The 12,219-nt window shown below is 32.8% G+C and overlaps 2 protein-coding genes across 2 annotated transcripts; both read right to left on the reverse strand.

Annotated features, from left to right (window-relative positions):
* Positions 1 to 5,161: 5,161 nt before the first annotated feature.
* Positions 5,162 to 8,660, reverse strand: ggh (gamma-glutamyl hydrolase (conjugase, folylpolygammaglutamyl hydrolase)). Its single transcript, XM_074693657.1, has 9 exons — positions 8,488 to 8,660; positions 8,270 to 8,378; positions 8,093 to 8,143; positions 6,503 to 6,587; positions 6,287 to 6,425; positions 6,091 to 6,197; positions 5,929 to 6,019; positions 5,692 to 5,826; positions 5,162 to 5,618 (listed from the first exon to the last, which is right to left on the reverse strand). The coding sequence occupies exons 1-9, from the start codon at positions 8,567 to 8,569 to the stop codon at positions 5,500 to 5,502; spliced, it is 918 nt and encodes a 305-aa protein (XP_074549758.1). The 5' UTR covers positions 8,570 to 8,660; the 3' UTR covers positions 5,162 to 5,499.
* Positions 8,661 to 9,881: 1,221 nt separating this feature from the next.
* Positions 9,882 to 10,744, reverse strand: LOC141807241 (apolipoprotein D-like). The gene is made up of 4 exons (XM_074693092.1): positions 10,609 to 10,744; positions 10,372 to 10,493; positions 10,183 to 10,271; positions 9,882 to 10,117 (listed from the first exon to the last, which is right to left on the reverse strand). Exons 1-4 carry the CDS (start codon positions 10,720 to 10,722, stop codon positions 9,882 to 9,884), a joined length of 561 nt encoding a protein of 186 aa, XP_074549193.1. The 5' UTR covers positions 10,723 to 10,744.
* Between the last annotated feature and the right edge of the window lie 1,475 nt (positions 10,745 to 12,219).

A 12,219-nucleotide genomic window follows, 5' to 3' on the forward strand; every position in this document is an offset into this window, starting at 1 on the left:
GACGGTATTTCTGCCAGATTTGATGCTTGCATTTACATTTAAATGATTTTTTTCAGTCATCTCTAGAGATAAGACTCAGGTGAAACTTTTACCCAACTCTTATCCAGAAAGTTTTAACCCCTTTCCCAAAATGTCAGCTGATATGTGAAACAAAAATATGTAACGTTAGCTTCTTTTAGCAGCTAATACTTGATTTTTAAACCAGACTTTAAACTGGATTTCCCTGAAAATGTCCCTAAAGATTTCAGGAGGTACAGACTCTGCATGAATCAGCTGTGAAGACGTTAAAGAAAGAGTGAAGACGTTGGTAAAACTCCAGGTTTAAAGTCCAGTGATCCACACGATGGATGATTTTTAAAGGCACATGTTTGTTTTTTCTCATTTCTTCTCTGTGACCATCTGTGTTTGGTTTCAGTGCATGTTGGAGGTTTTTTGCAGCTCTCCCTGGTCGCTCAGCTCCACGCGCTCATTTTGACATCTTGAATGTTTTTACTGGATACTGCATTAATGACATTTCCAGTAGTTATTGTGATTGAGATCCCAGTCTCGTCAGCTTGATGTGTAAATGTTACTCAAATATCATTTTATTCTAAAAAAGAAAAAAGGAAAAAAGAAACAGTAGTACCTGAGTGTTATTTGTGCATTAAGCATTTTGGGAGTTACACCTGACCGTTCATTTCTCTTCTCCCGTCGCCGTCCCTGGACTCAGTCGGACTTAAAAGACGGAAACGGCGACACGGACTTTTCTCGCCGGGAATCCAGGACTTTTTCAAAGACGCTCAACTTTGTAATCCAAAGCATAGAAGGAGATTGATGTCAGATTGTGGCATGAAGGTAAATGTTAGAATAAAACTATAGATATTTTATCAGCTGAAGTCTTTTCTGTCGTTCCTTTTTATTTCTGTTATGACATTCAAAGAAAAAATAAACAAATAAATTTAAAAAAGGAAGGGCTTGGCCTTAAGGTTTTTTTTTGTTTGTTTTTGTTTGACTTTTCTTTTTTTTTTTGGTTTTGGTTCTTTGCATTTTGTGGAGAAGATAAATTTTTTGTGTTTTCCCTTAAAAAAAAAAAAAAAAACTTAGGGGTTAGCCTTAGGCTTTTTTTAAAAAATTGACTTTTTTTTTCTGTCAATGAGGTTAAAATTGTCTTAAAAAGTAGTTTTAAAGCATAGAGGATGCCAGGCTGGTTGATAAAATGCATTTTTCTTTGCATTTTGTGGAAAAGAAAAGTTTATTGTTTTTTCTCCCAAAAAAAAGAAAAAAAATGCTAAGGGGTTAGCCTTAGGTTTTTCTTTGAAAAATTTACTTTTTTTTCCTTTTTTTCCGTCAATTAGGTTAAAATTGTCTTAAAAGTAGTTTTATGGCATAGAGGATGGGAGGCTGGTTGATAAAATGCATTTTTCTTTGCATTTTGTGGAAAAAAAAAGTTTTTTGTTTTTTCCCTAAAAAAAAAAAAAAAGCTAAGGGGTTAGCCTTAGGTTTTTCCTTGAAAAATTTTTCTGTCAGAGGTTATAATTGTCTAAAAAAGTAGTTTTATAGCATTGAGGATGCCAGGCTGGTTGATAAAATGCATTTTTCTTTGCATTTTGTAAAAAAGAAAATTCTTTTGTTTTTTCCCTAAAAAAAAAAAAGCTAAGGGGTTAGCCTTAGGTTTTTTTTCAAAAAAAATTGACTTTTTTTTTTTTCTGTCAATGTGGTTAAGATTGCCTCAAAAAGTAGTTTTAAAGCATAGAGGATGAGAGGCTGGTTGATAAAATTCATTTTTCTTAACATTTTGTGGAGAAGATAAATTTTTTGTTTTTTCCTTAAAAAAAAAATGCTAAGGGGTTAGCCTTAGGTTTTTGAAAAAAATTGCCTTTTTTTTTTCTGTCATTGAGGTTAAATTTGTCTTAAAAAGTAGTTTTATAGCATAGAGGATGCCAGGCTGGTTGATAAAATGCATTTTTCTTTGCATTTTGTGGAAAAACAAAAGTTTTTTGTTTTATCCCTTAAAAAAAAAAAAAAAAAGCTTAGGGGTTAGCCTTAAGTTTTTCTTTGAAAAATTGACTTTTTTTTCTGTCAATGAGGTTAAAATTGTCTTAAAAGTAGTTATAAAGCATAGAGGATGCGAGGCTGGTTGATAAAATGCATTTTTCTTTGCATTTTGTGGATAAGATAATTTTTTTTTTCCCCCTTAATCAAAAAAAAGCTAAGGGGTTAGCCTTAGGTTTTTCTTTGAAAAATTGACTTTTTTTTTTTTCTGTCAATGAGGTTAAAATTGTCTTAAAAGTAGTTTAATGGCATAGAGGTTGCGAGGCTGGTTGATAAAATGCATTTTTCTTTGCATTTTGTAAAAAAGAAAATTCTTTTGTTTTTTCCCCAAAAAAAAAAAAAAAAAAAAGCTTAGGGGTTAGCCTTAGGTTTTTCTTTGAAAAACTGACTTTTTTTGTTTTTGTTTTTACTGTCAATGAGGTTCAAATTGTCCTAAAAAGCAGTTTTATAGCATAGAGGATGCGAGGCTGGTTGATTATATGCATTTTTCTTTTCATTTTGTGGGAAATATTTTTTTTTGTTTTTTCCCCTAAATCAAAAAAAAGCTAAGGGGTTAGCCTTAGGTTTTTTCTTTGAAAAATTGACTTTTTTTTTTTCTGTCAATAAGGTTATAATTGCCTCAAAAAGTAGTTTTAAAGCAAAGAGGATGAGAGGCTGATTGATAAAATTCATTTTTTTTCTAGCATTTTGTGGAGAAGATAATTTTTTTTTTTTTTTCCTTAAAAAAAAATGCTAAGGGGTTAGCCTTCGGTTTTTAAAAATAATTAACTTATTTTTTTTTCTGTCATTGAGGTTAAATTTGTCTTAAAAAGTAGTTTTATAGCATAGAGGATGCCAGGCTGGTTGATAAAATGCATTTTTCTTTGCATTTTGTGGAAAAAAAAAAGTTTTTTATTTTATCCCTTAAAAAGAAAAAAAAAAGCTTAGGGGTTAGCCTTAAGTTTTTCTTTGAAGAATTGACTTTTTTTACTGTCAATGAGGTTCAAATTGTCTTAAAAAGCAGTTTTATAGCATAGAGGATGCGAGGCTGGTTGAAAAGAAGCATTTTTCTTTGCATTTTGTGGAAAAAAAAAGTATTTTGTTTTTTCCCCTTAATCAAAAAAAAGGTAAGGGGTTAGCCTTAGGTTTTTCTTTGAAAAATTGACTTTTTTTTTTTCTGTCAATGTGGTTAAGATTGTCTCAAAAAGTAGTTTTAAAGCATAGAGGATGAGAGGCTGGTTGATAAAATTCATTTTTCTTAACATTTTGTGGAGAAGATAATTTTTTTGTTTTTTCCTTAAAAAAAAAATGCTAAGGGGTTAGCCTTAGGTTTTTAAAAAAAATTGACTTATTTTTTTTCTGTCATTGAGGTTAAATTTGTCTTAAAAAGTAGTTTTATAGCATAGAGGATGCCAGGCTGGTTGATAAAATGCATTTTTCTTTGCATTTTGTGGAAAAACAAAAGTTTTTTGTTTTATCCCTTAAAAAAAAAAAAAAAAAGCTTAGGGGTAAGCCTTAAGTTTTTGTTTGAAAAATTGACTTTTTTTTCTGTCAATGAGGTAAAAATTGTCTTAAAAGTAGTTATAAAGCATAGAGGATGAGAGACTGGTTGATAAAATGCATTTTTCTTTGCATTTTGTGGAAAAGATAATTTTTTTTTTCCCCCTTAATCAAAAAAAAGCTAAGGGGTTAGCCTTAGGTTTTTCTTTGAAAAATTGACTTTTTTTTTTTTCTGTCAATGAGGTTAAAATTGTCTCAAAAAGTAGCTTTAAAGCATAGAGGATGAGAGGCTGGTTGATAAAATTCATTTTTCTTAACATTTTGTGGAGAAGATACATTTTTTGTTTTATCCCTAAAAAAAATGCTAAGGGGTTAGCCTTAGGTTTTTGAAAAAAAAAAATTGCCTTTTTTTTTTCTGTCAATGAGGTTAAAATTGTCTTAAAAAGTAGTTTTATAGCATAGAGGATGCCAGGCTGGTTGATAAAATTCATTTTTCTTTGCATTTTGTGGAAAAGATAATTTTTTTTTTCCCCCTTAATCAAAAAAAAGCAAAGGGGTTAGCCTTAGGTTTTTCTTTGAAAAATTGACTTTTTTTTTTTGTTTGTTTTTACTGTCAATGAGGTTCAAATTGTCTTAAAAAGCAGTTTTATAGCATAGAGGATGCGAGGCTGGTTGATAAAATGCATTTTTCTTTGCATTTTGTGGAAAAAAAAAGTTTTTTGTTTTTTCCCCTAAATCAAAAAAAAGCTAAGGGGTTAGCCTTAGGTTTTTCTTTGAAAAAGTGACTTTTTTTTTTCTTCTGTCAATGAGGTTAAGATTGTCTCAAAAAGTAGCTTTAAAGCATAGAGGATGAGAGGCTGATTGATAAAATTCATTTTTCTTAACATTTTGTGGAGAAGATAAATTTTTTGTTTTTTCCCTAAAAAAATGCTAAGGGGTTAGCCTTAGGTTTTTGAAAAAAAAAAAAATTGCCTTTTTTTTTTCTGTCAATGAGGTTAAAATTGTCTTAAAAAGTAGTTTTATAGCATAGAGGATGCCAGGCTGGTTGATAAAATTCATTTTTCTTTGCATTTTGTGGAAAAAAAAAGTTTTTTGTTTTTTCTCCAAAAAAAAGAAAAAAAAACTAAGGGGTTAGCCTTAGGTTTTTCTTTGAAAAATTGACTTTTTTTTCTGTCAATGAGGTTAAAATTGTCTTAAAAAGTAGTTTTATAGCGTAGAATATGCGAGGCTGGTTGATAAAATTCATTATTCTTTGCATTTTGTCAAAGAGAAAAGTTTTTTGTCCCTAACCCTAACCCTTTTATTTTTATTTTTTTTTATTTTTCAAAATTTGACAGTTTATTCTTGGGTACAACAATCTGAAATTGTTTCCCTGTATCATAGAATACAGTGATGGAAAATTGATTTTTTAATTTTTTTTTTTTTAATTCACAAAAAAATCTTATAGGAAAAAAAAACAAAAGAAATTTTTTAATTAAAAAAAAAGTTTCTTTCAAAGTCCAGGAAAAAAGCTCTTAAGTTAATGTCACAGTTTGACCGACTCATTCCCCCTTTTCTTTTTCTTTTCTCAGAATCACCAAAGTAAGAATTACAGGAAGTCATGTGAAACAAAAACTGTTTTCATTCAGAATTTTGATTTATTTAGCGGATATGTCCGATTCAATTTACATATTTCTCTTTGTTTCTGGATCAGTATTTACATGCAAACATCAACGCATACATTCGTACATTTGTTCATTCATGTGCACATAGATTAACATGTTTATTCTTCAAACAGTTTTGTTGAAACAGCATCAGTCTGAGGAAGATATCAAACTGTAAACTCAGCATTAACGTCTTTATTCCACTTTAAGCAGCCTGATGTAAATCTGTTTCCTACAGAGCGAGCAGCCAAACAGCAAACAAACCAAATCATGTGCAAATGTTCAAAGGTCACGTGACAGAGAGAACCAATCAGAGGCCGAGGAGCCAAAGCAAACAGACAGGAGATCAGAAATAATAGATCTGCTCGAAGCTGCCCTTACCGCCCGTGTAAACAGGGCTGTGGTTGTAAATCAGAGCCTGCTTCTCCACTTCCTCTGAGCCGAACCTGTGCGAGCTCTTCCTGGCTGTGAGAGAGAAACCAGAGTTAACGAACCTCCAACACAGCTTCCTGTAAACGATCAAAGAGCTGATCCATACCTTCACTGACGAAGAACTCAGCCATGTAGAAAGTCGTCTTTATCGCTGACGGAGAGTGCGGGATGTACGGCTTCATCCACTCAAACGCGTTCTTCTCCGGGTGCCACTGCGTCCCGTAGATCGGGTAATCGTACGCTGGGAGGAGGGAGGGAAAGAAAGATCCCACTCAGACATTTCTGCTTGGTCTTTTTCTCACCACAACTTTTTAAATTACCCATAATCCTGCTGTGGCGCTACCTTCAAAGGTTGAGATAAACTCGGTTATTCCGTCGGTGTTTGTGGAGAGGACTTTGTAGAAGTTGTTCAGCTCCTCGTTTGTGTTGTAGGTCTGAAAGAAACATCATTAACCGTCAGATTATGAAGTGTTTGTTAAATCCTAAAAAGAAAAGATGAACGTACCGACATGGAGATGCTCCACTTGTGAGAGTTTTCCGTCAGCGGCTCAGAGGACAGGTCCTTCATCAGCTCAGCCGGGAAGCCGTGAAACAAGCGGCTGGCTGAGGTTTCTTAGGAAGGATAAAGAAACTGCAAACATCAGGAAATCAAACCTGCAGCTGATTCAGGGTTAGCCAGGAGAGCACACGTTGGGTCGTACCGTTAGTGAAGTCCAGATGCAGCGCCACGCCGGTCGTGTTGGTCCTCACCAGAAGATTCTTCCCGCTGGTCAGAACGGTCAGCTGCTCAAAGCCCAGACACGTCCCCCACACGGGGAAGAAGTCTCCTCTGTCGTTGGCCTGAAACACAACGCAGACGGTGAAGCAACATGAGTCAGTCAGTCAGCGAGTGATCCACGAGTGTCCTCAGCTTTCACCTCCAGAGCCAGGTCGTAGAAGATCCTGGCGGCCCGCGCGTACCCGGACGTGGTGAGGCTGGCGGCGCCGCCTGGGAACAGGATCCTGTGAGCGAAGGGAAAAGACGATGAAGCTAAAGACGCTCAGGAACTAAGTCTAAGAGGGATGAACACAGACGAGGAAAAATCATTTTAAACTGCTCGGATTCATTATTGGAGCAGTTTGGTGCTTTCCAGGTGTTTTGACGGTTACGTTTTTTTCACCTAGTAAAATCACATTTTTTGGTGCATAAAAAAACACAACATATTTCAGACATGAGCTTAATGATGAAACCATGACGGTAAAAGAAGATGTTAAAACTTGAAAACAATCTATTTAAGTCATTTTATTCTATTTTATTTCATTTTGTGTTTGATCTGTTTTTCCTGTATTTCTACTTCTTTCTTGTTATTTGTGCTGCTTTTGTTTGCTTCTGTAAAACACTTTGTTTTAAATTAGCTCTAACAATAAAGTTTGAGTTGAGTTGAATAAAGAAAATAAAAACAGTTTTAAAAAAAATTAGACAACTAAACACAAAAAGACTGAAACTAAAAGTCAAAGGAGAATAGGATGCTTTGCTGAAATTCACTAGAACATTATTAAAAAGGAAATTAAAGAGGTAAAAAATAAATAAATAAACAACAAAAAAATATTAACAATTAATTAAACAGAATATAAGATATAACTAAATATATATGTTACTATATAAAAATTATTTATATAAATTTATATAAATTAAGGTAAGAAAGACATGGAAAAATAAAGAAATAAATGTATATAAATAAATAAATAATTATAAAAGTAAAAAACAAATAAAACAAATAAATAAAACTAGTTAAACTCAGTTAAAAGCTAAAATAAAAAGTAGGTTCTGAGTTTACTTTAAAAAATTTTCAAGCTCAGTCATCAATTTACTTTTAGTCACTTGAAGTCTGGTGGGGTTTGTTTTTTTTTTTTTCATGTTTTTTTTGTTACTTAAATCTACAATTTATTTTACCTACTTTAAAAATATTTTATTTTAACTTTTCATATCCATTTATTTTTGTTTATCTTTTGATTTTTTCTGAATTGATGTCTTTATCCTCTATTTAATAAATTATTTTATCTTAAATCAGCCTTATTATTAAATTATGGAGCATCTTTTCATATTTTATTATCTTTATTTCTTCTCAAAAGATTATTTTGGTTTATTTAGTGTCTTTTGGGGGTTTTAACCTTCTTGTTCTAAGATCTTATGAAGGAAACCTGACTTTACAGAATTCATGTTTTATTACAGTCATTATTGACTGTTAATGACTGTACTTAAATTTTAATTAAATTAAATAATTTTAAAATAAATATTTAAGTGTTTTGTACAGAAAAGGGTGGGTTTTTTTATTATTATTTTTTGTTTTTGTGACAGAGAGTGGTGGTATTTTCTTTTTTGGGGACTTAAGCTTCATCTGGAAACTTTCAAATGACGATGTTTGACATTGATGGTCGTATTTTAATCTTAGGAGAGTTAAGATTAAACTTATTCCTCCTCTGTTTCTCCTAATCTTCCTCTGTGTATCAGGTGTGATGGTATTTACCCGTTGAGAGAGCTGAACAGAGCTTTGTACTCCTCCAGGGTCTGGTTAATCCTGCACAGATAAAAACAGGTTAAAGTCTGAGCCCAGTGTGTGTGTGTGTGTGTGTGTGTGTGTGTGTGTGCGTGTGTGTGTGTGTGTGTGTGTGAACAAGCTGTTGAAACACAGATGTGGACCCACATGACAGGAACGACCCTGGCCCCGGCTGATTCCAGGAACTTGATGTAAGACGCAGCGATGTAAGAGGTCTGGTTGGGTTTGGGGGACCGGACCTCCTGGGCCAGAACACCTTAAAGACAGGGAGACGTGTGTGATCCAGACCTGATCAGTGTCATACCGGTCTCACAGCTCGGGAACACCGTCAGCAGCTAACTAACCCGTTAGTTTCAGTCACTCACCGATGATCGGTCTGTCGTTTCGCGCCGCTGAAGAAATGCCCGCGAAAATCCACAGACAGAAGAAAAACAGACACAGCTTCATGTTTCCAGGTGTTAGCGTCACGTTTCCAGGTGTACCCCCGCTAAGACTGCTGCTGGAGACCCTCCAGTCCTCTGACAGCTACCTGCTGACACTTCCGGGATGGCTCTTTCAGAATAAAGGACCGATGACCTTTGAATTGTATGGAAGCCCACTGCTGCCAATAAGGAAAAAGGAGGAAAAGAAGAAAACAGCCCCTGGAACGCAAGTGTTCGAGGATACATCATTCAATTCAAGTTATTCTTATCATAACATAGATATAAAGGTATTAAAAAATAAAATTTCAAGGTTATAATTATAATATTTGGTCATTTTGTTTCACTTTTCAACAAGCAGTTTAACCAAACATTTATCTAGTAAGTTTTGCAACTTCATAACAGCTTTTCCCTCAAAAAATTATATTTTAATTCCTTTCATTTAACTTAAAATAAAAATAAATAAATAAATAAATAAATAAATAAATCATTGAAATTGATTTATCTTTCATCTAATTATTGTGGCTTTTTAACTCTGTTTTATGTCTGAAAGATGATTTTTGTTTCCCCATATTTTTTTTTTTGTCTTGTTAACCAGAGTATAAATCTAATAATTAGTTTGATCAGCCCCTAAGAATACCTCAATTTTTTTGTGATCATTGCGTACATACAATAAATGATATAACATTGCATTAATTTGCACGTCTGATTCTTTAAATTAGATCCATTTAAATTAAATCAGAATTACGATTATAAGCTTTTTTGCCTCTACTGACATGCTAAAACCACTTTATTAATTAATCAACTAACACAGGCCCAAATTAAAATATTCGTAATGACGTTTAATAAAATTGCTGATGGATAATTTAACGTAAATTACTATTTCAACTTTTGTTAAAATTAGTTTTTGCAATAAAAAACTTTTTAGTTGTAGGGTTTTTAAACAAAATGTATTATTTTTGTATTAACTACAGTATAAAATCATAAATATTAAAAATAAAACATTGTTGGGAAGTCTTTTTCTCTGTTTTCTTTATTAAATGTTGTGAGATGGTTTGTCTAAGAAAGTTTTTTTTTTAATGTAAGGAAGTTAATATGATTTACAAATGTATCAAAATCAGACATTTTTCAGCTGAAGCTCTAAATCAGTTTTTACTGGAAAAATAGTCATTTTTCACAAAGATAAACAACAAACACAGATAAGTGTTTAATCCGCTGATGTAAACAAAGATAAACTCATTAAATCATCATGAGACATAAACGTGTCACACTTTAAACACATCTCCCTGATTATCTTTTCCATCAATCAGTGTTCACAACCTCAACAGTTCAACCCCGCCTCAGGTCATGACATCACATCCTGTTTGGTCGCTGACCGTCAGGCGTTTTACGTTCACGCCGGCAGCAGTGAGCTCCTCGTGCAGCTGATCGACGACCTCTTCAGTCAACTCCCGAGAGCGAGCCAGGATCCAGGCGAAGTCGATGTGGAAAAGGCCGAAGTAGTCTGAGCAGGAGTAGACCAGGGCGTAGGTCTGATAGTCCGTGGAGAGGACCCAGTACGGGGCGTCTGGAACACCTGGACACAGGTAAAACACAGGTAGATATTTATGATAAAGCTCATTTCCTCCGTGGTGTGTTTACCTTTGAAGAAGCTGACATCCAGGATCGCAGGTTGAGAGGAGTTTTTAATCGTGGCCACGCCTTCGATGGAGTTTATCTTCCCGTTGGCCCTGCGCCGAGAGGACGACGAAGAGATGAACGGACAGGAAATGACCTCCACTTTTTCTTAATTTCATACAGATTACTGTTTTCAGGCATAAAGAGGCTTACAGCAGCTCTTCGTTGCGAACCTTCACCGTCCCGTCCTCCAGCAGACTGTAGGTGGCCTGGTTACATTTCCCTCTTTCAAACATGGCCGGCAGCTTCTCGATCTCGTACCAGGTGCCCAGGTACTGCAAGGAAAACAGGACAACGACTAAATCTCATTTAAACATCTGCGTTTGTTACAGAGAAATGAAAGAAATCCCAGAATGCATTGAGGAGATAAAAACTCTGTTAGTTTTTCACCTTTGTGACGTTGAAGTTGTCCTGAACAGGTGGTTTGGGGCAGTTTCCTCGGTGGAAGGACTGACAGTCAGCGCCCAGGACACTCAGGAGTAAAAACATGGTTATAAACTTCATCTTCAAGCCAAGTCAAAAACCTCCACCTAGGATTTAAAAAGATGTCTTCCTTTCTTCTCAAACGTAAAGCTGGGGTAAAAGCCAAGAGCAGTTTGGAGTTAAAAGCAAAAACACCCAGAGAGGAGACCTTTGGAAGGGAGGTGTGTTTGAGGAGCTATTTTTAGAAACTGACCACAAAACTCGTCATCGTCAGCGTGCAGCACAGAGAGACGGCCGGGGGTCTCTGACAGAGGAAACTGGCAAAATATTCACTTCTTAAACTGCAAACAAATGTTTTTGAAATCAAAACTTCATTTTAAAAAATCCATTTTTATTTCATCTGCAGAGATTTGGTCATTTTCCCTGTTTTTTGCTGTAAGACTGTAGAGCTAAAACAATGACTTAAATGTTTAGTATTAATCATAAAATTTGGCATTAAAAGAAAAATTATCATGGCATCAAAACAGGAAATAGCATTGATAAAGTCAAAAACACAGACATGAAACATTTTATATTATTTCATTTCCATAATTTTTTTGCATTATGATGTTTTTGAATTAAAATCATCTATTTATTTGATGTCTCTTTTTTATAAATGAATTTTTAGAATTCATTTTTAATGTTTTTTTTTTTGACAAAACTAAGAAAGATCAACAAAAACTATCATAAAGAGCACACAGATTAAAAAAAACAACACATGTATATATACACTGAACCCAAATATATCCCACATTTTAAAATAAAGTCTAATACAAAAGAAAAATAAATACAGTACAGAGAAAAGGAAAAAGAAAAAAAAGTAAAATAAACTAAAAAAAATAATTTAAGTGATGTTTTTCTTCCCTCAACGCCAAAAGAGTGACAGAAAGTTGAAGCTAAAAAAAAGTAAGCAAAATAAAGGACTGTGATCAAAAAATAAGAAAAAAATAATAAATACAGTACACAGAAAAGGAAAAAGAAAAATGTAAAATAAACTATGAAAAATCAAGTAAAAATATATATTTTTTATTATTTAAGTGATGTTTTTCTCCCATCAATGTCAAAAAAGTGACAAAAAGTTGAAGCTAAAAAAGACAGTAAACAAAAAAGTATGATAAAAAAAAAACACAATTAAAAGTAAAAACTGTCTTTGATAAAAAAAGTGACATTAAATAAATAAATTAAATATTATATAAATTTAAAAACATCAGTGTGCAAAAATGTGTAAAAATTAAAGATATATATATATAACTATATATATATATATATATATATATATATATATATATATATATATATATATATATATATATATATATATATATATAATTTGATTTCTGTGTTTTTAAGTTCAGAAAAAATATTATCAATGCAATTTCCTTTTTTGATAATTTATTATAATGTATAATGTATTATTATTATTATTAATATTATTTTTATTATTATTATTATTATTGTTATTATTATTATTATTATTATTATTATTATTATTATTATTATTATATTATAATACACATTATTTTATTTTATAATACACAT

This window comes from Halichoeres trimaculatus, unplaced genomic scaffold (genome assembly GCF_033239565.1).
Source record: "Halichoeres trimaculatus isolate MK-OKI-2021-1 unplaced genomic scaffold, fHalTri1.1 fHalTri1_scaffold_18, whole genome shotgun sequence".
In the NCBI taxonomy this organism is placed as follows: Eukaryota; Metazoa; Chordata; class Actinopteri; order Labriformes; family Labridae; genus Halichoeres; species Halichoeres trimaculatus.